This window comes from Hemitrygon akajei, chromosome 9 (assembly GCF_048418815.1).
Source record: "Hemitrygon akajei chromosome 9, sHemAka1.3, whole genome shotgun sequence".
Taxonomy (NCBI): domain Eukaryota; kingdom Metazoa; phylum Chordata; class Chondrichthyes; order Myliobatiformes; family Dasyatidae; genus Hemitrygon; species Hemitrygon akajei.
Window position 1 is genome coordinate 67,975,520 of NC_133132.1, and position 24,400 is coordinate 67,999,919.

The 24,400-nt window shown below is 44.4% G+C and overlaps 2 protein-coding genes across 6 annotated transcripts in view; one reads left to right on the forward strand and one right to left on the reverse strand.

Annotated features, from left to right (window-relative positions):
* Positions 1-16,903, forward strand: part of ppp2r5d (protein phosphatase 2, regulatory subunit B', delta) — a 232,454-nt gene extending 215,551 nt beyond the window's left edge. For 4 of the 5 annotated variants that reach the window (XM_073056220.1, XM_073056221.1, XM_073056223.1 and 1 more), the window contains 3 exons: positions 2,364-2,436; positions 4,582-4,698; positions 12,032-16,903. In XM_073056220.1, coding sequence (XP_072912321.1) covers positions 2,364-2,436; positions 4,582-4,698; positions 12,032-12,169 — 328 coding nt within the window. In that variant the 3' untranslated portion in view covers positions 12,170-16,903. The remainder of the gene's footprint in view (positions 1-2,363; positions 2,437-4,581; positions 4,699-12,031) is intronic. The other variant, XR_012100241.1, reaches the window with a different exon arrangement.
* mea1 (male-enhanced antigen 1) lies at positions 16,789-23,953 on the reverse strand. The gene is made up of 3 exons (XM_073056238.1): positions 23,471-23,953; positions 21,625-21,718; positions 16,789-17,499 (listed from the first exon to the last, which is right to left on the reverse strand). Exons 1-3 carry the CDS (start codon positions 23,732-23,734, stop codon positions 17,345-17,347), a joined length of 513 nt encoding a protein of 170 aa, XP_072912339.1. The 5' UTR covers positions 23,735-23,953; the 3' UTR covers positions 16,789-17,344.
* Between the last annotated feature and the right edge of the window lie 447 nt (positions 23,954-24,400).

The following is a 24,400-nucleotide window of genomic DNA, read 5'->3' on the forward strand; positions in this document are numbered from 1 at the left end:
CTTGAAAAATTGCTGTTCTCTTCTCTTAGTTCCTCCATCTCCACAGGATGAGGCTTTCCAGTCTCAAACATCTGATATGGCCTCTTTATTTTCCCCAAGATGGGGGTTTTCCTTTGACCATCGATGCTGCCCTCATCTGCATCTCCACTTCCCCCACATGTGCCCTCACCTATCCTTCCACTATCATAATAGGGGTAAGGTTCCCCTGTCCATGCTTACCACCCCTAGTGTCTCTGTTTCCGGCACATCATTCTGTGTAACTTCCACCGTCTCTAGCAGGATGCTACCATAGAGTATATCTTCTCTCTCCCCCCCCCCCCCCCACCCCATCTAATTTCCAAAGGGATCGCTCTCTATGTGACTCCCTTGTCCACGTTTCTTTCCCACGGAATTGCCTCACTGCACTTACACCGGCAAGTGCTATACTTGCCACTATGCCACCTTCATCAACACAAATCAGGACCAAAAACAGTACTTCCAGATGAGGTGACTCTGCAAGTCTGTCAGGATCATGTATCATATCTGGCACTCCCAGTGTGGCCTCCTGCATGTCAGTCAGACTCAACACAGATTGGGAACCACTTTGTCGAGCCTCTTAGCTTCATCTGCTGCAAAAGTCAGGAACTTCCTATTCCCGTTCTGACGTGTCTCTCCATGGCTCCCTCTGTTGCTATGATGAGGCTAATCTCAGGTAGGAGGAGCAGCAATTCGTATTCTGTCTGGGTAGCCTCCAACCTGATGTCATGAACATCACTTTGTCTTCCAGTAATTTCAAGTGCCCCCCCGCCCACCCTACCTTTTTCTATTCTCCATTCTAGGTATCTTCTCACTCCTCTCCTTGCCTGCCCATTACCTCCCTTTAATTCTCCTCCTTTCCCCTTCTTCCATGGTCCACTGACCTCTCATTTTGGATACCTTCTTCAGCCCTTCACCTCTGCCACCTGTTACCTCCCAGCTAATTACTTAATTCCCACCTTCCCCTTCACCTGATTTCACTTGTCACTTGCCAGCTTGTACTCCTCCTCCCCAACTTACTTTGATTGGGTCTTGGACCAAAATGTCAACTGCTTATTTCCTTCCTTGGATGCTGCTTGACTTGGTGAGTTCCTCCAGCATTGTGTGTCTCAAATCAAAGTTTAGTACAACTTTATCAATAACATATCTGGAAGTAAAAGTTATCCAATTATTTTACATTTAATTCACTGTACTAGCTTGCCACTTTGCATTAAGTCACAAACCACAATTTGGCTTCACATATCACCCACACAGGGTAAACTGGCCAGTCTTATTTCAATGGGTCGTCATCTAAGTTCTGAAGTCAAGGTCCTCTATCTGCAGTAGTTGTTCCTGGGTTGTGGTTGCTTTCACTGTTTCTTTCACTGCTGTTAAAATCCTCATGCTCCCACTGAGCTCGTTGTCACACAGCAGCAAAGAATTGATGTTTCACTTCTCTCACGTGGGTCTCAAGACCAAGTCATTCTATTTAGATATTTCATTTTCTCTCATGGTATCATAGACCTCTAGTTTTCTTATTGCCAGAGTAATAACAGGCTTGTCTGCGTCCTGTAGTCATTTTTATGGTGAGAAATGTCAGAGTTTACACAATCAAAAAGCCAATGTTTTGATTTCAGTTTATTAGGCCCCTCAGACATCAAGTCCCAGCAAAGGCCAGGGATTCCCCATTGAGAATGGGAGAGAAATTTTACAACACTGTTTCTTTACCTCAGTTTTATTGCCACAGTCACAGTTCCTGATTCTCAGTTCTATAATCAATCAGATCACTGGGGAGCACTCTTCCAGTTAGGTAGTTAACAATTCTCGAAGAACTTGAAAGACATCAAGGTACTATCCTTGTGTATGGCTTATTACAAACTGAAAACTCAGTCCAGTCTTTACAAGCTATCTTTGTTCTCTTTCTCTACCTACAATAAACTGTTGTTCATATAATGGTGGCATCTTCTTCATGCTTTGTAGCGGTTCCAGTGGAGAGCTCAGAAATACAGACAGTGTTGAGGTGGAAAATATCAAGCCTTGACAGTTTGAAACCAATTTAAATTGTACATTACAGGTGTCGCCTGCTTTACGAATGTTCACTTTACGCCACTTCACTTTTACAAAAGACCTACATTAGTAACCTGTTTTTGCATTACAAAGAGGATTTTCGCTTTTATGAAAATTTTTCCCATATAAATTAATCGTTCTTCGCTTTACACCATTTTGGCTTAAGAAAGGTTTCATAGGAACGCTCTGCCTTTGTAAAGGGGGGGGGGACAACGGTAATTCTTTAGACAAAAATATCAGCTCAATTACCTGGTCCTTGGAGCTACTGAGCTCTATACTGAGCTGTTCTTTTTCTATTTCAGGGAGAAATTTAAACTTAAAGAACGTGAAGAGATCTGGCAAAAGATCGAACATTTAGCCCAACATAATCCTCAGGTACCAAATCAGCATTCTTCACCCAACCCCCTCCATGCATTTGTTCAGCAAGTGAATAATTTGGCTGATGAAGCATTAGGTATACCCAATGGTGTTGCCTTTGTGTTCTTGGGATGGTTTACACACAGGAAGTAGTGCAAACTTTCTAGCCCAGCAAAGGTGTGTCCCAAGAACTAATTAATCCAATGATCTCCTTTCTGTGCTGTATGAGTTTCCACAAAGATTAGCTACCATGTGTCGATCTGAACTACTACTGCTTCAGTCCTCTTTCTGACCCATTAGCTGGCAGGCACTGGAACAGGAAACTGGTGTTTCAACTTTTAAAGCATTAATTGAAAGTCAAATGTTTGAGCAAGATACTATTCAGTTTATAGCCATGGAATCTGACTGCTGCTAGAGAAGGGTGAGATGAAATTTAGAATTGCCCAACCGTGAAGCATAAATGAAACCATCAACCTTCCAAACCAGGCATTCTCTATTTATTGCATAAAGTCTGTACTGATCAGCTGAATGTGCTGTAATTTTGTGAAGTAAACTGTGCTCCTGGAGAAAAGGCCATAATCTACACGCTATCAAATGTTGGAAGGTGAAGGACAGCTCCCCTCAATTAACTGTTGACTTGCTACTTGGTCATGTCTGAACGGGGCTCTATGGCTTTATTGGAATTGTGTTTGACATCAGTTCTTAGAAAACTGCAGGATTGTTCATTTTAAGTGACTAGACAACAGTTGGTAATTGGTTTATTCAGAAAGCAGTCAACATAATCAAAGACCACCCCACCATGCCTCCATCCAGCAGGAGATACAAAAGCCTGATGACTAGGCTCAGGGACAGCTTCTGTCCTACTGTTAGACTATTGAATGGTCCTTGTACGATAGATTGACTCTTGGCCTTGCACCTACCTTACTGTCTGCCTGCACTGCTGTAATTCTAACACTTTATTCTGCATTCTGTTTTCCCTCGTACCACAATGCTATGTTTTAATGAAATGGTTTGAATGGATGGTTTGCAAAACAAAGTTTTTCGCTCATTATGGGTAACAATAATGAACCAGTTTACCAATCATTGTCACAACTTTCCTGCCTCTATTTTATCTATCCCTTTCATAATTTTATATTTCTATAAGATCCCTTCTCATTCATCTGAATTTCCACGAGTATAGTCCCAGGCTACTCAATTGCTCCTTAAAATCTAAATTCCACCCTCCTCCCCTCCCCCCCCCAAAAAAAAATCTGGAGGGATAATTAATTTAACCTCTCTTTATCTCTCTGCAGAGTCTTAAGTATTTTGCTTTCTGTCCATCATGAATAGTTGCAGACTCAGAACTCACCCCTGTGGCTCTCCACTCACCATGATTGCCAACCAGAGGAATGTACAGATATCCCAACTCTTTGCCTTGTTTTCATTAACAATCCTTTATCCATGCTTCTACATAACCCGAAACTGCATGCATCCTTATGGATAAGTCCTTATCAAATGCCTTTGGAAATCCAAGTATGCAAAATCAACCTGCTCCCCTGTATTCATTGCACTCATCGTATCCTCAAAGAACTCCAGTAAGGTAAGTTTGTCAAACTGGACCTGTGCTTCCTCAATCCACGCTGTGTCTGCTGACGGTATGATATCTATCCAGATTGCTAACTATTTGCCCTACTACAGACAAGCTAACTGGTCTTTATTTATCTGCCTTTTGCCTACATCCTTTGATTATGTTGTCTGCTTTCCCAGGGCAGTAGGAAGTATAGGCTATGTTCAAGACTCTGCAATTTCTTGCAGTCTTGGGTACAGCAGTTAATCAATATTGGTTGCAAGTTACTTTAGAACCTCCTGAGGACTTGAAAAGAATTGTATAAATGTAACTTTTGTACTTTTTGAATCCATGATTGTTTAAAAACCCTAAAGAACTCATAAATGCATTTCATGAAAGTAATAGCTTCTGTGGCAGGCTTGCAATATTTGTCAGTGATATTTTCCCATACTACGGAGTACTTTTATTTCCTCATGGGACTTAAACTCAAGTAAAAGGGCCGCAGGAGCTTTCTGCATGGAGCTCTGATTGCAGAAAGGATAGCTATAAGTCTTTGATATAAATAATAGCTTTCATTTAGGAGTATGTAATTTCACATGTGTTTTTGTCTCTTTCAGTTTAACATGTATGTTGAGCCTTCAGATATCAACACTGTGCTCTCCATGGAGACAGAGACTCCCACAGCTGAGGATATCCAGTTGTTGAAGAAGGCTGTGGAGACTGAGGCTGTCCAGGTAATGACTATGAAGCTGTCAGATTGCCACATGAACCCACCTGGTTGACAAATGAACCAAAGAGAAGTGGATTTGTCATATGGAGTCATTTAGTTACACAGCATGGAAATGGCCCTTCAACGCAGCTTGTCCATGCTGATCTGAGCTAGTCCCATTTGGCTCATATCCCTCTAATTTTGTCTCTATCCACGTACCTGCCTAAACATCTTCTAAACATTGTTTTGATCCACTTCTGCAGCTTCCTCTGGCAACTCGTTCCATATACAAGCTATCCTCTGTATAAAAATGTTTGCCCTTGGGTCCTTTCTAAATCCCTTCCTTTCACCTTACACCTATGCCCTTTTAAACTCCTGTGAAAATAACTGTGACCATCTACCTTGTCTTTGCTCCTCATGATTCTATATATATTTCTATAGTCACCCCTCAGCTTCCTGCATTTCAGAGGAAAAAAGTCTCAGCCTCTCTTTTTAACTCCAGCTGTGTAGTCCCAGTAACGTCCCTGTGAATCTTTCCTGCACCCTTTCCAGCTAAAATGACATATTTCCTCTAGTTTGGTGACCTGAACTGCACACTGTCTTACCAATGACTTGTGCGGGTATAACATGAAGATCCAACTACCGTATTCGTTGTCCTAAGTGATGATGGCACGCCTGCCAGACACTGACTTTACTAACCTATCTAGCTGTCAGGAGCTATGAACCTGTACCCCTAAGGTCATTCTGTTCAATAACAACTCTCCAGGGCCATGTCATCTACTATGCAAGTCTGCCCTGGTTTAACCTGTCAAAACTATCTGTCTCTTCTTGCCATCCTGATTTTTTACCTAAGTATTTGCTTACATATCCCTGATGCCCTTCAAGGGGTTCACTTAATCCCAGCTACCTATTCTTCACGTGTCTCCTTCCTGACCCACAGTAACATAGCTGAAGTGCCAGTCCACCCACTCCTTTGTATTAAACTTCAAAATACCAATGGGATTGGGCTTCAGTGAAGATTGCATCCAGCCAGTGGCTCCATCAAAGTTCCCTCTCAGGGACATAGCAAACCTGGGAGAACTGTCCCAGATACAGCCTGATGTGGCCGTACTCACAGTTGTGCCTTTTGTGCAGACCGCAGTCTCATCCAGGACCACTTCTCCACAGCAGGACACACCCAGCACAGTGTACACTTCACTGTGTCTTCTGGGCTCCCTTAGCTTAAACACTGGATTACTTGCCACTCCGCTGTTTTCTGTGAAAATCTGATAATATGGTTGACAGTTTAATAGCATGGGAAGAGTTTAAATAAACAAAACACTTAGTAGAAATATATGGGTTACCTTTCAGATTGGCATATTGTTACTGTTGCACTGGAGTGGTGGTATTTACTTTTTAAATGTAAAGAGGGCAATATATCCTTATAAAGGAAGGTTAGGAGAGAGAGCAGGTTGAAAGAATGGTGTGAAGAGTCAATACAAGGATATAGATGGGATGAGCAAGAAGGCAAGGTGAAGACAAGGGAATGATCGTATTATGCACCTTGGCAGGAAGCACTGAACAGCATTGCTTTTTAAGCGTTAAGAAACTAAATGTACATTGAAGCATAATATGTCTGCTTGAGATTATTTTTCATTCTTGTAAACTCTGATTAAAAAGCAATCTTATTTGATCAATTTTCATAGAATATCCATACTCTCTTCTCAGAAATCATAGATAACATGGAGCACAACATATCTTTTTGTCAGAACAGAGACCAAAACTGAATAAAATGTGAAATGAAATCTCAAAGTCTTGTAGAATCTCAGCAAATCATGCTTCTGTACACAAAGCCCCTCATGATAAAGGACCATTTTCCTTCAGAATTGCTTCCTGGACATGCATATTTACCTTGTCTTTTATTACAGCATATTGGTATTGAACAGGAAGTTTGATGAGGTGGGTGACCAGCTGTGATTTTGAATGGTAAAGAATGTTTAAGGGATTGTATGGCTCAGTGTTTCTGATTGATACTATTGAAGAAGTGTAATTGGGGGATGTTATTGTCCATCACAGTGGCTTAGCAGAACCACCACTAACCAAGTTGGCCAAATACTTAATGATATAACTGTCAGGATGTCTCTGGGCCTGTACTCAATGGAGTTCAGAAGGATCTCATCAAAACCTACCAGATACTGGAAGGCCTGGATAGAGTGGACGTGGAGAGGATTAGTAGGAGAGTCTACAATTTGAGGATACACCCTCAGTTTAAAGGAATATCCCTTTAGAACTGAGATGAGGAATTTCTTTGGACAAAAAGTGGGGAATCTGGAATTTGTTGCCACCGAGGGCTCTGGAGGCCAAGTCGTTGGGTATATTTAAGGTAGATTGGTTAAGGGGAAGGAAGGGAGTTCAGGGTTATGGGCAGAATGGGTTAAAAACAATCTACCATGATTGGTAGAGCAGACTAGATGGATGAATTACTTAGTTCTGCTTCTATATCTTCTGTTCTTATGGAACCAGAGATAAACCTACTTATCTTTAGCAGTTTATCTTTCGTAGACTAAAGGATAGTTATGGGACCAGAGGCATTTAATAGTGACATTAATTTATTATGATATGCTTCATGATGGTGCTAAACATAAATAGGCATAAGCTAAAGTAACAACTTGGAGAAAAGCTCATTTTGAAGAGCCAAAAATAAAACATGGAAGGTAAATGAGCAATTTTTGACAAACAGTAACAGGGAAACATTTAAAATCGGCATAGAGAAAAATATTATTCCACTAAAGTGGAAGAAAAAATTTCAAAGGTTCATTTTATTATCAAAGTATACAATTCTGAAACTCTTCTTCTCCAGACAGCTATGAATATCGGGTGAAAAACACAGAATATACATTTTTTTTTTAAACTGGGGGGGTGAGGAGTCTTTAGTCCAAGACCACATCCAGAAAGCAGAAAAACCTAGGTAACATTCTCTAGACCCATTGGCAGGCCTCTCCATCTCACCTGTGATCGAAAGGCAGTCAGCTCTTTGTAGCAGAGCAATCCCACTCTGATCAAAAAGCAGGCAGCTGGCGCTCACCTTGATGTCAATCTCCCTCATCACTTTAATCGGCAAAATGGAGTTGAACACTGCATCACGCCCCACAGCCTTCGTAAAGCAAGGAGTAAAACGTGGTGCAGACTCCCCACTGAATGGGAACAGGGCCAGTCAAGATTGATAGGGAGCTGGCAAAAGTATTGAAACTGCTGCAGTATTTACTGGTAAGGTAGAATGTTGGTTGATGAGAAACAACAAAATGAAAACATTCAGAACAAAACCCATAAACCTCCAGGTGTCAGTGGATTTCAGTCACACATTAAAAAAAATCTAAGGAAGGAATATCTGGGTCTTTTCTTTCATAACTCATTGTGAAAGTGGATGTGCCAGAGGTCTGGTGAGAGCTTGTGTAATATTTATATATAGAACTGCAATGGAGCATTCTTAGTTATGGTCTGGAATGCTTAACACTGGTGGGAAAACTTCATTGTCGTTGCTTCTCCAGTCCGAACAAATTAGATATTTACAAAGCATGTGGTGTAGCTTAATTTTTTTAAAATCCCTTTTAAATACAACAAGTGACTTCAATCGTCATAACACTCAAAGGCCATTGGACCTCGGGAAGAAGCTGTTTTTCATTCTTACTGTTTTGGCTAGGATGTTTCTGTATCTCCTACCAGATGGCAGGAGATTGAACAGAGTGGGATGGGATGGGTCTTAAATGACGTTACAAGCATGCCATAGGCATTGGGATATGTAGATTGTTTCCAGGTCCAGTCATTGAGTCCCAGTGATGTGCTGAGCCTTCCTAATCAGCCTTTGGAGTGCTTTGTGATCGGTCTTGCTGCAGCTAGAGTACCCCACTGTCATTCTGTATGTCAATATGCTCTTCATCTCATAATGATAAAAGTTGGCCAGCAATTTTTGAGGTAGATTAGCCCTCCTTAAACACCTCAGGTAGTGTAGACACTGTTGTGCCTTCCCTACTGTGGAGATTGTGTTGATGGACCAAGAGAGCTCTTCAGTGAACCTCTTGGGAGAGAGTGTAATATTTGGAAAATGTAGTCCAGTTACCACCTTAATATTTCAAGTTTTGGTAGGGTGCAGAGAGCTTTAAAGGTAGTATCAGAACTATGAGGGTATAGAGGTATGTTGATTAATTGAACAAGCTGAGTTTTCTTCCCATGACAAAAAAAGATTGGTGGTTACCCAATTAAAATGATAGGCTTTGATGGTGTGAATACTGGATAGGTGAATGGTGTATCTGGTGACTGTCACTATAAAGTAATCATCGAGGAATCCAGTGGAGATACCAAAAGAAATGTACGAAGAATCTGGGGCTTGCTGCCTTGGGGAATGTTGGAGTGAAAGCTGTATGTGCACAGGAGGCTGGATATGTGAGGAAAAAGATATTAAGGTAGATGAGAAATGTCAGGAAGATGTTTGAGTGGAGCACAAATGCTCACATGGGCAGGGGTGACATTTATGTGCCATATTTTATATTTATATGTCAGTATTGTGCTAAATGAAGAGGAGAGTCATCTGCAGCAGCAGAATTCTATCCCACAGTATCTCCATGCCTCCCTGCTCCCCCATCGCTAATTCTGTCAGCAAACCAATGCACTATTTGTAGTTCAATGAACACAGAAGAACAACATGGGTGTACCAGCAAATGATAATGCAAAGCACAGCTCCTGCACCAGTAAAGTGATTTCTAATGGTGTCAACCTTTGGATTAGACACAACGATTGTGCTTGGGGCCATTTAAACAGCTGAAAGATGATGACTCCATGCACAACTCATCCTTAATTCAGCCTTGTCTTTGCAGTTGATTGGAGTACAACCTGAAGTGCCAGAAAATTACTTAAGTCTCTTCCAGAGCTCCCAACCATCACAGAGCTAATCTTCAGCCAGTTTAATTTGATCTATGCAATGAAGAAACTACTGAGGACAGTGGATGTTATAATTGCATGTCTATAATAATCAAACCTGTAGTTTGTTCGACTGTGACCATGGATTGAGACTTTATTGTAGCCGTAGTCCAAATGCAAACAAAAGAATCAGATGTAAGAATAAATGGCATCATTTGACTCAGTTTGTTAAAGAAAAGCTTTCAAAATTGATATGAAATTTTCCACTGGCTGATATCATCAAGCACAAAGCAAGGTTGAAGTGGCATTGGGGCTCGGTCATCTTTGATCCAGGTATTGAGGCAGAAGTTCAAGGACCGTCTTTACCCAAAGCTTTGTTGTTGATGAACTCCCCTCTATTGGCAGGTCAAAGTGATTCCAAACTGACAATTGACAGGTGATGGGCAATGGCTATTTCTTACAATGGATCTGACCACCAATCTATAACATTCATTAATATCATAAGGCTAAATCACTCATACTCAACATCTGCAGGACCATGATTAACCAGAAACAAATGTGTCAGACATATAAGTGTAGGTACAGCAGTGAAAAACTGGACGCCCTGTGGCAAATAAATAACTTCCCTTCATCCATGGCAGAGATGCTTGTTTGATTAGCACTCAGCCCTCCTCTGACCTGCTGAGTATTTTTTTGGTATTGGAAATATGAGACACATTAGAATGTTAGAAATAGCATATTGGGCAGCATCTCCAGGTGCAGTTAATGTTACAGGGTGATAACCCCTTAGAGAGACTGGAGAGTCTGAAAGAGTTGAATTCAGTAGCACATCCTGAAGTTTATGATGTTTCCAGTTCTAAGATGCCATGCCTTTCCCTAACCTTTCAAAAAGAATGGAACTGTGTAAGACCAAGGATATAAAAGCCAGGGTTGGAATAGAATGAAGGGTTGAGATAGCAGATAACTTGAAACTATCCTTGCAACAGAATTCAAGTGTTCTGCAAAGAGCCCAATCAGTTCGGTTTCTCCGTTGTAGGGGAGCTCTCATCATTGGCATCTATTGCAGGACACTAAATTGAAAGAAGTGATCTGCATCTCTTTTCTACCTGGAAGGAGTATTTGGACCAATGGATTGTGGGATGGGAAATGGTAAATGGGCAGTAAGAAGAGCAGCTGTCAGGGGAGATGAAGAATGGAGCAGGGAGTAACAGAAGAAATAGTCCCTTCATAATGCTGATATGGGTGTCATGTGCAAAGATGATGGAAATGACAACCTGTTAAATGTAGAGGGATAGGGTGGAAAGTGAGATCCTCTCCTTGTTCTGGGTGGAATCTGAGAAGTGCAGGAAGTGGTGGAGGGATGATACCTCAACTAGTGTGGCAAGTAGCATAATGAGAACTGATAGTGGATGTACCCTTGCTATTGTCTTTCACATTCAATAGATAGTTCTCTTCCACACCTACAATTACGTGGTCATCAGACACATTGTTCTCCTCCCTCTCAGTTCTTCAGGGGCATTCATTCCATTTGTCCTCACTTTTCCCTTATCTGATTTCTAATCTGTCCTAATTTTGATAAAGGTCATCAACCTTCATCAGCAGTTTCTCACTCCACAGATACTGCCTGACTTGCTGAGTACTTCCAGAACTTTGTGTTTTATTTAATCTACAGATAAGATGTTCCTTGTTCCATAACCTTTGCATTGTCCAAAACTCTCTGCCTTTCTTTTCATTTGTTCTCAATCAAATCAGCTCAGTTCTGGCTCTTAAGGCAGAGAGCTCAGTGTGAAGCAGATCTCAGAGGTTGCAAATTTTTCAGCTTTGACTTTGGCAAAACCAGAAGTTGCTGGAAGTATTCAGCAGATCAGGCAACATCTGAAAGGTTTCAGGACAGAGGAGGACTTCGGCACTGAAGTGCTTGGATCTGCTGTCTGAGGGAGGTTCTCACAGCCACCTTCTCCCATTAGCTGTGTAATTATCCATCACCATTGATTGCTGGCTACAGTGTGGTCCCAGAACATTGGGCTGCTCTGAAGACAGTGGTATTTATTAGCTCCCTCTTCAGAGCTGTGGGGTTAGAGCACATCAGTGGTCATTTTTAGTATGCCCTAATCTCATTTACAATGAACACTCTGCAGAGGGTTAGTTCACACGGGGGTGGGGGGGGATTGTTCCATCTAAATTTCAGAACTGGGGTCAAGGTTTGGGAGGTTTGTGTATACCTCCCAAAGGTATAAACCTTGTGTATACCTGGTGATTGAGTGAATAGGTAGGTCCAGGTATATAGGAAAGGTGTTGGAGGTGGTTGGGAGATGCCAGGAGGTGTGTGGGATTGTTGCAGTTTTGCGGGGAGGTGGAGAGTCTTGAGAAATGTGGGGCTGGTGAGGAGTTGTAAAGGGTGGTGAGCAGATGTGAGGATTTGAGTTGATTTGTTGAAGTTTGATGCCATGAAACTCTTCTTACAGGTGAAGAAGGACATGAAGAAGGAGAAGACCCTGCTACGCCGGAAGTCAGACCTGCCCCAAGATGTGTACACTATAAAGGCCCTTGAAGCACACAAGCGGCCAGAGGAGTTCCTCAGCTCAAACCAGGAGGCTCTCTGACGTGCAGCAACTGCACACCCCCTAACAATCCCCTGGCACCAGGATATGAGCAGACACCGTCTGTCGTGTAAAGCATAGAATGAACTGTTGATCAGTGTTTATGTAAAGCTGTGTCCTTCCCTTTTGTAACCAACTTCTTTTATGTTTATCCCCCTTTGCTGCTGTTTCTTGCCTGGTCTTAGACAGCTCTCCCAGTATCTATCTTGAACTGTTTTTGTTTGCCCTGGAAGAGAGTTGGGTTTTTGTGGCGTTCTCAGAAAGCTGTGGCTGACTGCAGACTCCCAAGTAACTGAAGACAGTGGAACACAGCCACTGCATCTTACTGAGAGAGTATCAACTTGTCCAGTCTTGGGCCTGCGTTATCCACTGTCAAATGGCTCTGACCAATGTCCAGCCTGCACTGTCCCAAGTGACTGTGGTCTTTCTGTTCACTGACCAGTCAGCTGGTCACCTCTGAGTTTTTTTGTGATCTTAGTAGCCAGTTCACCCTTAAAGATGTTATCATGCAATTAAAATCACTGTGACAGATGAGCCTAGTTTTGTACAGTGGGTACTGAGTGCCTGGCAGGGCCGGGTGCTTTTGGAATCTCTTCTCTTTTGTTTCCTCTAGGCACTGGGTGTGAGTGAGGTTCAGTTACTTAGCCATTGAATGTGTCACTCCATCCCTGCCAAACACTGCACTTTCTGGAATAGTAAGCGGGCAATTTCCTGTCTTTCTTTATTTACCCCACCAGCCTCAAATCACCTCTAAGTACCTGAGACAGCCGAAGCTGATGGTTTTCTGTCCAATCTCAGCCCAGGCATAAAAGTGACTTCCAGTTTAGTCGTTTTGCATCCCCTCCCCACCATCAGGTGATGCAGCTAATCTGGCATTAGCCTCTCTGAATGGTGGGTGGTTTCACTTGTAAAACTGACATTTTTTGACCCCTGAATTTAGGTCCATTTTCCTCTCATTTGTGGCTTTCCCTGTTGTGTGTGTTTTGAACCTTTGTGGAATCACAACTATGTGACATTCTATGAATGATGGATATATGAAATGGCTCAGTGTAGGAGAGAAACTTTCTTCCTGCAGTATGGTACTGTCACGAGACTAGACCAGCCCCTAACAAGAGTGAATAGCATGGGAAGGAGGGGGTTAAATGTCACATTTTAATGACCGATCCTGATTTTGTAGATCATGCTGCATTACACTGAAGGTCAAGTTTCTATGGAGCTATAGTGCACTGCCTATCCCATAACTAAACAAAAATGGCTCTGGTATTACCAGTTCTTTTAACAGACACATGTAAAGTATTAAGTGAAAAGACCATTTCATTAAGTACCTATAAGCCCCAACATGAAGCAGAGAAGACATGGTCTGTGCTGAGCTCCCAAGCTTGTTCAACTTTGAAAATCCAGGTACTTTACAAAGAGTGAGAAGGGCAGTTGACTTCATCCACAATAGTATTTAGGAGGGTGTTTTCTAAATACTGTTCACATGTGTAGACAATAAAAGTGGAGTGTATGCTTCAGCTGCTCAAACTGAATGGAGTTGTGGTTTATTTTTGGGGAGGTTGTGGCCAGAGGGGTATGGAGCCTTTCTGTACAGATCCCTTTTGCCCAAGGATGGATATCCAAAATTATTTTCCTTTGCACTTCTATTCACCGAGTCCAAAGTCCCACAGATAGTGACAAGATGGTGGGTAGTAGCAGTTTGTCTTTTTTTGCATTTTTTACCAGGTCAACAAAAACAAGGTATTTTTCTCAGCCGTGCCCTGGACAAGCCTGTATCACAAGTAGTGATAGTTTCACAGTAACTCATGTTTAGCTTTAGGAAAACAAATACACTCACCTTTCTGGTGTTGGGTTGGCAGCTACCAAGTGTACGGGCTCTATCCCTGACCTTGGCTGTTTCTTCATTCAGTGTACAGAATGTTAAAATGCTAACTGAAATCATTGTTTTGCCAAAAATGTATTCATGCTGATCCCAATATCCACTGAGGACTTTGCTCTGCTCCCCAATGATACAAAATCCTTGAAGCAACTTAAGTCACCAAAATGTGGGTTCCAGGCTGACGCAGACTGAACTGAGTGATTGAGGCTGGTGTTTTGGTGAGCTTGTTCAATAATCATGGAGTGGAGAGGCTGATACAGTACAGGGGATGCTCTGTAGTATTTATTGTTGGATGATATATCCAGCCTCAGCTGCCCACTGGGATGATCCAGGCACAGAGTTCAGTGTCTTATCCTGCATTCCTACTTTGAGTTTGATGACACAAGGAGGTGAATGGATAGGGTGGACAAGTGTAGGTATAAAGGGAGGTAGAGGGGGCAGCAGTGTGGAGGGCTGTTGAACTAGTTGGGTAGGAGAGTTACTTACCCAGGGGATGGGAGTCGTGACCCTGGGAAAGTCAGTGTCTCAGGATCAATAGAGCTCAATTAGAGTGTATAAATTGAAGAATCTTGTTTTAATTGGAATCATTTTATGATTAGGCTGAACTCAGACTGTTTACATATACCCACCTCTGTATGAACCTGGCACAAGGTTGCCTCAGCTTCCAAGTCCAGTTATGCAGGGGAAGCTGTCAGTCTGCCCCATATTATGATGCTTGCCTCACCCAAATTTAAGTTAATTATGAATTGAAGCAATGTATTTCAAATCCTTAGACTGATTGTCAATTAATTCAATTGACTGGTAATGTAAAATAAAGGTATAGTCTTGTCCAGCCACCTTTTGTTGAATGTTGTCCATGTGTACTGTATGTTGTAATAGTTAGGAGACAAATAAAGCTCTGGTCTCATCCAGTCTCTAAATAACTCCCAATACAGACCTCCTACTCCGATGTATGATCATTCCAAAGTTGGATACATGGAACCTGGGACAGTGCAAGCTGTGTCGGGTCATTCTGCTCAATGGTGGTACAACTGTTACTGCTGGGAGATGGCAGTTCTGGCCACTGCTATTTTTTTGCAAATAGTTATTTGTGATTCCTGCCCAGTCCAGGCTTTAAGTACCAATGTCCCTAGCTTAATTTAGGGGTTCATTTTTTACTGTAAAAATGTGTCTTGAGCACTGGCATCTGATATTTGCTTGTGTTTTAATTCCTTAATGTGGGTGGAGTTTGATTCCATTTTGTATCATGGCAATGAAGAGTATGGTATGGAAGTTTACTTCAGACTTTTGTGGTTAACAAAAATAAATTGTAATCTTCCTCACCCCCACCATACTGCAACATATTCATTGAGGTGCTTCTTCCCACCCTGGTCACACTGTACATCAGTTTGTAAACTGTTTCAGCTCACTGCAACAAATATAGTTTTTAATATAATTCTGGGGTCTGCTTTAGTGAAGAACTGGTTCCAGATGTTGACCACTGTTGGTCTGTGTAAGATTTTCCTGACGCCATTTCAAGTTCAGTCTGCAGTGCCACTCCCTCCTTTCTGTACGGTAGGGAAAAATTCTAGTCTTGCCTTTTTCACAGTTTACTAACTTGTGTGCAGCAACAGTACCGGCTTTGCTGTTCTGCCCACTCAGACTGATTAATGGTGTAAATTCTATCAGGACCAGTCCCATTAATCAGTTAGTGCTGAAATGTATGGCTGGTATTGAGGGCAATTCCTGGATTTGCTGACCTTAATTACCATCGGAAGCATCCCTGCTGGATACAGATAGAGATGGTCTTGACTAAACTTTCTGATGTGGAGGAAACTTAAGAGTAAAGTTGTTTCCCCATTCAAGTCTGGAAGAGTTAACTGCTGAATGCTTGCAGCATTTACTGTTTTTATTTCAAATTTCCACATTACCAATATCCATTTCAACAACAGCATTGGTAAATGCCAATGAATTATATGTCAGCTTACTTAAGTGTATATTATCACTAAGACAAGGGTTAGCTACTGAAATAGTGGTGGTGGGTTTAGAATAAACGAGTCAAAGAGCTGAAAGTACACAACCCAGACCACTCATTTAGCTTTTTCCCTCACTATTGTTCCACTGAAGTTCCAAACTGTAAATGAATCGCACATACTAACCAGTGGACTTTTTTTGCTGGTGTGGGGTAACCATTGAGGAATAATGGACAATGCCAGTGAGGAATAGAAGCAAAATGTAGTGTCTTTGCTGCCCCTGGTTTTGTTGATTATTGGGATACCAGCACAGGCAGAAACACTTGAGGGTTAATGTATGACTCTACCATTCTTTCTTACATGGACTTCTGTATCAGTATCTCCCAATGATAAATCTATTAATCATTCATAGCTGATCCAGAGAGCTTTGTAAATGAAAAAAAATACTCAACTTTTAAATGTTGTAAAAGTACTGTTATAAACAAGTCTAGCAGTTGTAAGTTGGTGTTTACTGGTAGCCTGCCAATTCCAGCACTGGGAATTACTGGGGGCCTGCAGTATTATTCTCAGCCAAGAAGAGCAGTCTGGGGATAGTGCTGGCTGGGGTTGCAATGGCCTAAGGCATGAAAGGGTCTGGGTCAATCACAGTATAAGCACTTCATGGTTAAATGCAGGGAGCTAACTGTAAATGCATTTCATGTAAACTTACTGGGATGCTCTCAGGTCATTGAAGGGAGCTACCCAAAAATGAAATGTCTTTAACTTTCTCACTGACACTATTAAGCTGCTTACAGTTAATTTGTACATATGTTGTACTTTATTTTAGGTAGAGCATTACATAGTATTGAAATGTCATTTTGTACAGATGTTCATCTATGTACAGAAGAAAAATAAACTGGGTCTCTTAAAGGAGAAGTTTGTGGCTGTTTTTTAACCATGCAAGGAGCATGCATTGAGTGAGTGTGAATTCCTCATCGGGACCCCTTAGCTGTGTTCTTGCTAATCATTGGCGGTGTCTCCATAACAGAAATGCAGACCTTGTTCCAAAGAAAATGAACATGATGCACTGGTGCCACTGAGCCCTCCTCCATGAACTTAATGGCAGAGGGTTGATGAAATTGGATTCCATATTCTTGAAAGGGTGGGGCCTGAGGCAGTTTCTGCACCTCAGAACTCCCTGGGAGTAAATTCAGCCACAAAGCTTCACAAAACTCCTTGGGTCCCAAAAGCCAGAAAACATTGCAACCAGCCCCTAGGCTGGTATACTCCCCTAACTTCCCCTAGCACGGTCCATTTCCATTTTACAGTTGTGATGCAGGGATGGAGAAGAGGGCATTGATTGGGCATAGGTTACTCTTTAGCTGCCACCACTGACCGCCTGTTCTCTATTGTTTGTCGGACAACAGACTGCCACTGCTCATCCGAGATTTCCTGGGCCCAAGCTGGAACACCTAAGCTGGGAAATTTGATTGCAGCCATGGTCCTCTTCACCAATTCCACATGTTCTAGAAGAGAGAAAGGAAATTATAAACTAGAGGAAAAAATGCTATCTGTGCAAGCCTCAAGAATCCTGGACACTCCTGGAGAGAGTGTATGCCTTCACAATTGGCCACATTTCAGAATGCAACAGCTAAATAATTATGTAACATTGTGAGGTGCATTGTCCAAGGTAGATTGTGATAATAGTTTAAATGATTACAGACATACAAAAGGGCAGGCATTTACAGTATTACAATAGATTGAAGAGATTTAACTTGCAGGTCAAAAGCTAGCAAATGGGACATGTTGGCCAGCATGGACTTAATGTACCAAAGAGGCTGTTTGTGCTGAACAACTCAGTGACTCTACTTTCTACTTAACCATCCCACTATGGAAGTGTAGAGGGACTGGACGTTCTTGGTGATAATACAGTTGGGATAAGAAACCGCCAAAGTAACATAAGGTATAAGGTGTCACATGTAAATAGATGAGAGAGCAGGCAGGAGGAAAGAGTCAAAATATGAAATGGGCCTTTCCTTGGTCCTTGAAGACCTACTGACTAGCTCCAGTACAAAACTCCACCTGACCCATATCATTCTCACCCTGACATCCTCACTCCTGCTCATCGGCTGTTACACAGCACAAGGTATTCATGGCTCCAAAGTGTCCAGAACAGTTCTCTGTAAACTTCCCCAATCCAGTCATGACTGAATTAATGCTGTTTCCAAAGCTTGAATGCTTGCTGCCAATTTCTCTGTTCTCACTTTCAAATAGTCAGTCTGAGTGCCAGTAAGAAACGTGCCCTTCAGCCCAACTGTTTGAACTAGTCCCACCTGCCTGTATTTGGCCACATCTCTCTAAACATTGCCTGTAAGTGCTCCACTCCAGATGCCTTTTAAATTTCATAACTTGTACCACTATCTCGAGCAGCTCATTCCACTCTAGGTGACAAAAATTTGCCACAGGTTTTTTTTCAAACCTACCCCCCCACCCCATTTTAAACCAACACCCTCAGGTAATGGATTCCCCACCATAAGTAAAACATCCATTGATCATCTGACTCCCCTTTGGGGTATAGATTATATTCATGACTGCTTCCTGTGGGATCCATCCCATTCTCCCAGTATTCCACAACAGTACGAGATGATTTCTTTTTCCTTAAGCATAGTTTCCCCTCCACCACAATTGACACAATGTCTTGAGATTTAAGGAGATCCTTTCCCAACTAGAACAGGCACCCAAACACACGTCATCCATCTTTAATGTCTGTCACCTTAAATAAGTATCCAGAAGGTAATACTCCCTCTGCAACCTGCCTCTTTCTCCACCAACACTCATTCCCCTCATCAGCTGCAGATGTAGCAAACCCACCTTTCACCTTTTCTGTTCCTACCACCCAAGCACCCTTTACAAGTGAAGCAGTGGTTTGTACCTACAGTCAGTAGTCCCCAAGTCCACGCTGGATCTACATACAAATAATTCTGCTGGTACCACTTCCCTGCCCTCTGCCTAACCCTACAAGTACTTTCCTTCAAGTGTTAAGGACAACAAACAGGTGGTCATGGGAGACAGAGGAGCAGTTACAGGCTTGCTTCGAGTTGGTGGACTGGGTCATGTTCAAGGACTCTGAGAATCTGAATGAATACTCCACAGTTGTCATGGACTTAATAAAGACAGTCGTGGACGAGCGTATCCCCACAAGATCATGGAGTCTTCCCCAACCAGAAGCCATGGAGGAACCAAGAGATTGCAATCAGCTGAGGACCAGATCAGTGCCGTTCAGGTCTGTCAAGTAAAATACAAGAGATTAAAAGCAATCTCACATGTGAAGCGGCAATTCCAGACCAAACTTGAATCACGGAAGGATGCTCAACAGCTGTGGCAGAGCTTGAGTTCTATCACCTACAGAGTGAAACCAAATGGCATACGTGACACCAAGGTTTTGCTCCCAGATCAGCTCAATGCCTTTTATGCTCACTTAGACTGACAAAACATGGAGCCACCTTCAAGAACTTGCACAGCCCCCAACGACCCTGGGATTTCATCTCTGAGGACAATGCAAGAGCATCCTTCAGGAGGGTGAACCCTTAGAAAACATCCAGCTCAGACAAGGCACCCACCAAGTACTGAAGAGTTGTGCTACTCATCTGGTTGGAGTGTGCACCACTATCTTTAATCTTGTGCTTCGGCAGCCTGAAGTGCCCAGATGCTTCAAATATACTGGTGCCCCAGAAGAACATGATAACCTGCCTCAACGGCTCTCAACCACAAGCATTTACTGTACATCCACTGTGATGAAGTGCTTTGAGAGGTTGGTAATGATACATGAGGAGTAACTTGAGTCCATTCCCACTTGCCTACCATCACAAGTCAACAGCAGACACTATTTCTTTGGATCTTCACTCAACTCTGGAACATCTGGATAGTGGAGCTGCATGCAACAGGCTGCTCTTCATTGACTACAGTTCTATATTCAACACTATTCAATAAGCTGCAATACCTCCTTGTGCAATTGAATCCTGGATTTCCTCACTTGCGGACCCCAATCAGTTCGGATTGGCAAAAGCATCTCACCATCAGCAAAGGTGCACCACGAAACAGTGTCCTTAGCCCCCTGCTCTACCACTTTATACTTATGACTGTGTGGCTAAGCACAGCTCCAATGCCATACTTAAGTCCACTGTTGTGGACTGAATCAACATATTGGAGGGAGAATGAATATCTGCCTGAGGGGTGGCATTGCAACAACCTCTCAAAGTCAGAAGCAAGTATCAGGAGGAGGGAACTGGAGGTGCTTGAGCTATCATCATCAGGGGATCAGTGGTGGACAGAGTCAGCAACCTTAAATTCCTCGGCATTATCATTTCAGAGGATCAATCCTAGCTCCAGCATATGCCATTACAAAGAAGGCACAGCAGCACCTCTACTTTTGCACAGATTTGGCATGTCATCTAAAATTTTGTCGAACTTCTATAGATGTGCGGTGGAGAGCATATTGACTGGCTGCATCACAGCCTGGTATGGAAACACCAGTGCCTTTGAACAGAAAAATCTACAAGTAGTGGATACAGTCCGATCCATCACAGGTAAAGCTCCCTCTCCACCACTCAGCACATTCACAAGGAAAACACCATCCATCATCGAGGACCCACACCACCAGGTTCAGGAACCGTTATTACCCCTCAACTATTAGGCTCTTAAAGTAGAGGAGACAACTTCACTCTACAAAAACTCGTGTTCTCGACATTTTTTATTTGCAGTTTGTTGTCTTTGCACGTTGGTTGTTTGTCCATCTTTGTGTGCAGTTTTTCATTGATTCTGTTGTGTTTACTGAGTATGCCCACAAGAAAACAAATCTCAGGGTTGTGTATGGACATGTATACTTTGATAATGAATTTACTTTACACTTTCCTTGATCAGATGCCTTTGAACACCCAACTAACCCCAGCCACCATCAAACTTTACCTAACAAACGTTGCTAACGTCACTTTTAGTTTTTATGCCAATTGTCTTCTTCCTATATCCAAATAGTTCATGAACCCTCCAGGACTGAAAACTTCTCCTTATACACTTTATATTCTCACAATCTCCTTTTATTATCAAGGAGAGCACATCCTGTTTATCCACTTCGGTCCACATTAGTTCAGCCCCACCATCTCTGAAATCATTTCTGTAAATCTCTTCTCCAACAAGACCTTCTCACCATTCCTGATACTCAGAACACAGGACAAGGTTCCAGTTGTAGCCCATACAGCTCTCTCTGGCTTCATGACTCCTCTACTCACTGCCTGTTGTTACAGCCCAAGGAAATCTGCTTTCAAACCATTTTGTCAAGCTGCCTCGCAAACTCAGTGCTCTACACAGAAACATATCAATGTCTCTGTTCCAGTGCCTTTCAAACCCGAGTCCTCTCCCTCTAATTTATACTGCCTTCACCGATTCTTCCTCACAAAATTATGAATTTCTTCAATTACTTGAGTCCATTTTTACCAGCCTTCACCATCATTACTACATGGTCCCTTTTCCAACCACACCCTGCACTCTCCCTCTTGACTAGCTGCCTCCCACTCGCATTTCTTCTCAGTTAATTCAGTGGAGAGATTCCTCCCTCCACCCCTGCCCTGCCCTCCCAGACCACACCTTCTCCTTACCTGGGTCCATGGGAATAGAGTGCTGACTGCTGTGTTCTGGAGGCTCGTCCTCCTCGCTGTCAACTGGTGCCTCGGGCAAGTAAAGACGCAATTCCTGCAAACACCATGAACAAAGTCAGTAACTGTGACCTGGAAAACTTTGTTCGGCTCTCATTCACACTAACCAATGACACTGTACTCGAACCGTTCCCTGCTTCCCTCCTTCCTCGCGGTGAGCGCAACCTAACCTTAAATACAACTACACTATTCCAAGTGCTTCCAGCAGCGATGGGTTACATATTCTCACCAACTTCTGAAAAATTAAATTTCGGCTGAATTCTTTCTTGCTTCCTTCTCACAGCGAAAGGCTACCTTCACTCCCAACTGCAAACACTCTTCCTTTCAGGTCTATCAAAACGTTTCCCAACTTGAAGGGCATCCACCCTGCGCCCCGCCACCTTTGTTGAACGGATGACATCCAAAGAGTCCAGACCTACCTTCTGTCCACCATCAGCTTTCACTGAGACTGTGGGACATTTCCTGCAGACGCTGTGGTTCAGACAGACCGGGGAGACTGACCCCAGTACCTGCTGTTTCCCAGAATCTTCCCGACATTCATGCTGTCTGGCAGCCTTTCCGCGTCTGGTTCCAAACAGTTCAGCTCACAGGCCCTGATCGGCGCCAGAGTTTATAATCAACCCTCCGCAGCCCAGGGTTGATTGTAACCCTGACCCTGATCAGGACCCGAGACCCCCTCCTCCCACCAACCATGCCCCAAACCCTATCCTGACCCCCTCCACCCCGGCCCCAAACCCTATCCTGACCCCCTCCACCCCGGCCCCAAACCCTATTCTGACCCCCTCCACCCCGGCCCCAAACCCTATCCTGACCCCCTCCACCCCGGCCCCAAACCCTATCCTGACCCCCTCCAACCCCGCCCCGAACCCTATCCTGACCCCCTCCACCCCGGCCCCAAACCCTATCCTGACGCCCTCCACCCCGGCCCCAAACCCTATCCTGACCCCCTCCACCCCGGCCCCAAACCCTATCCTGACGCCCTCCACCCCGGCCCCAAACCCTATCCTGACCCCCTCCACCCCGGCCCCAAACCCTATCCTGACCCCCTCCAACCCCGCCCCGAACCCTATCCTGACCCCCTCCACCCCGGCCCCAAACCCTATCCTGACGCCCTCCACCCCCGCCCCGAACCCTATCCTGACCCCCTCCACCCCGGCCCCAAACCCTATCCTGACGCCCTCCACCCCCGCCCCGAACCCTATCCTGACGCCCTCCACCCCGGCCCCAAACCCTATCCTGACCCCCTCCACCCCGGCCCCAAACCCTATCCTGACCCCCTCCACCCCGGCCCCAAACCCTATCCTGACCCCCTCCAACCCCGCCCCGAACCCTATCCTGACCCCCTCCACCCCGGCCCCAAACCCTATCCTGACGCCCTCCACCCCCGCCCCGAACCCTATCCTGACCCCCTCCACCCCGGCCCCAAACCCTATCCTGACCCCCTCCACCCCGGCCCCAAACCCTATCCTGACCCCCTCCACCCCGGCCCCAAACCCTATCCTGACGCCCTCCACCCCCGCCCCGAACCCTATCCTGACCCCCTCCACCCCGGCCCCAAACCCTATCCTGACCCCCTCCACCCCGGCCCCAAACCCTATCCTGACCCCCTCCACCCCGGCCCCAAACCCTATCCTGACCCCCTCCACCCCGGCCCCAAACCCTATCCTGACCCCCTCCACCCCGGCCCCAAACCCTATCCTCAGACCCTCAACTCCGGCCCGACCCTCCGATCTCCACTACATTCCCCCCAGCCCCCGACCCCACTCCCTCCCTCCGGACCCAGCCCCACCTGCAGCCGCTCCTCGATGTCGGGCTCGGGATGCCCGAGAGCGACCCCGGGTTCCTGCTCCAGGGGCAGGTACCGGTAACCGGCGGCGGGTCCGGGCTCTTCCTCAGGAATAGACCCCGCCAACTCCTCCTCCTCTTCCTCCTCCTCTTCCTCACTGCTCCACGCCGCCGGACCCAACCCGCTACCGTGGCCCTGCCCCTCGGCCTCAGCCTCGGGTTCGGGCAACACTCGTTCCGGGCTCATAGTCCGGGCTTCAAATTCCATCCACAGGCCGCAAGCCCCTTTCTACGTCATCAAACACGCACTTCCGGGTAACTGTCCGACAACAGCCGGTGAGCGAGAATGCGGCGGTACGGGTTGCTGCCCTCTGGTGGTAGGGAGCGGCAGGAGGCTCTCGGTGCTGCCACCTGGCGGACGATGTGAGGAGCTCACCCTGGAAACATTTCAGAGGACTGCTGCAACAAATAATCTGCAGCAGTAACGCAGCACGTCGAGTCGCATCTGTGGAAAGGAAAGGAATTGTGGATATTTTTAGGTTGGAACTGATAAAGAGATAGACCAGAAAGGTCAACAATTCCCACAGATTCTGCTGGACCTGCGCAGTTACTTCAACAAATTGTTTGTTGCTTTGGAAACAGTTGCTTTGTGTTTTTGATAACCTGTTTCCATGACAGAGCTCAGAACCAGTTCCCGCTGGGTCCCCTCTCAGAAACACAGGATAGTTAGACCCTGGAGGAGGGCTATCCGGTTACAAGTTTCAATTTTTTTTCCGATCCTGTGCAGTGGCCTCTCTGTACCAGACAGTGATACAACCAATTAGAATACTCTGCACAGCATATCTGTAGAAACTTGCGAGTGTTTTTGGTGACAAACCATGTCTCCTCAAAACCCTATAGCCACTATCACACCTTCTTTGTAATTGCATCAATA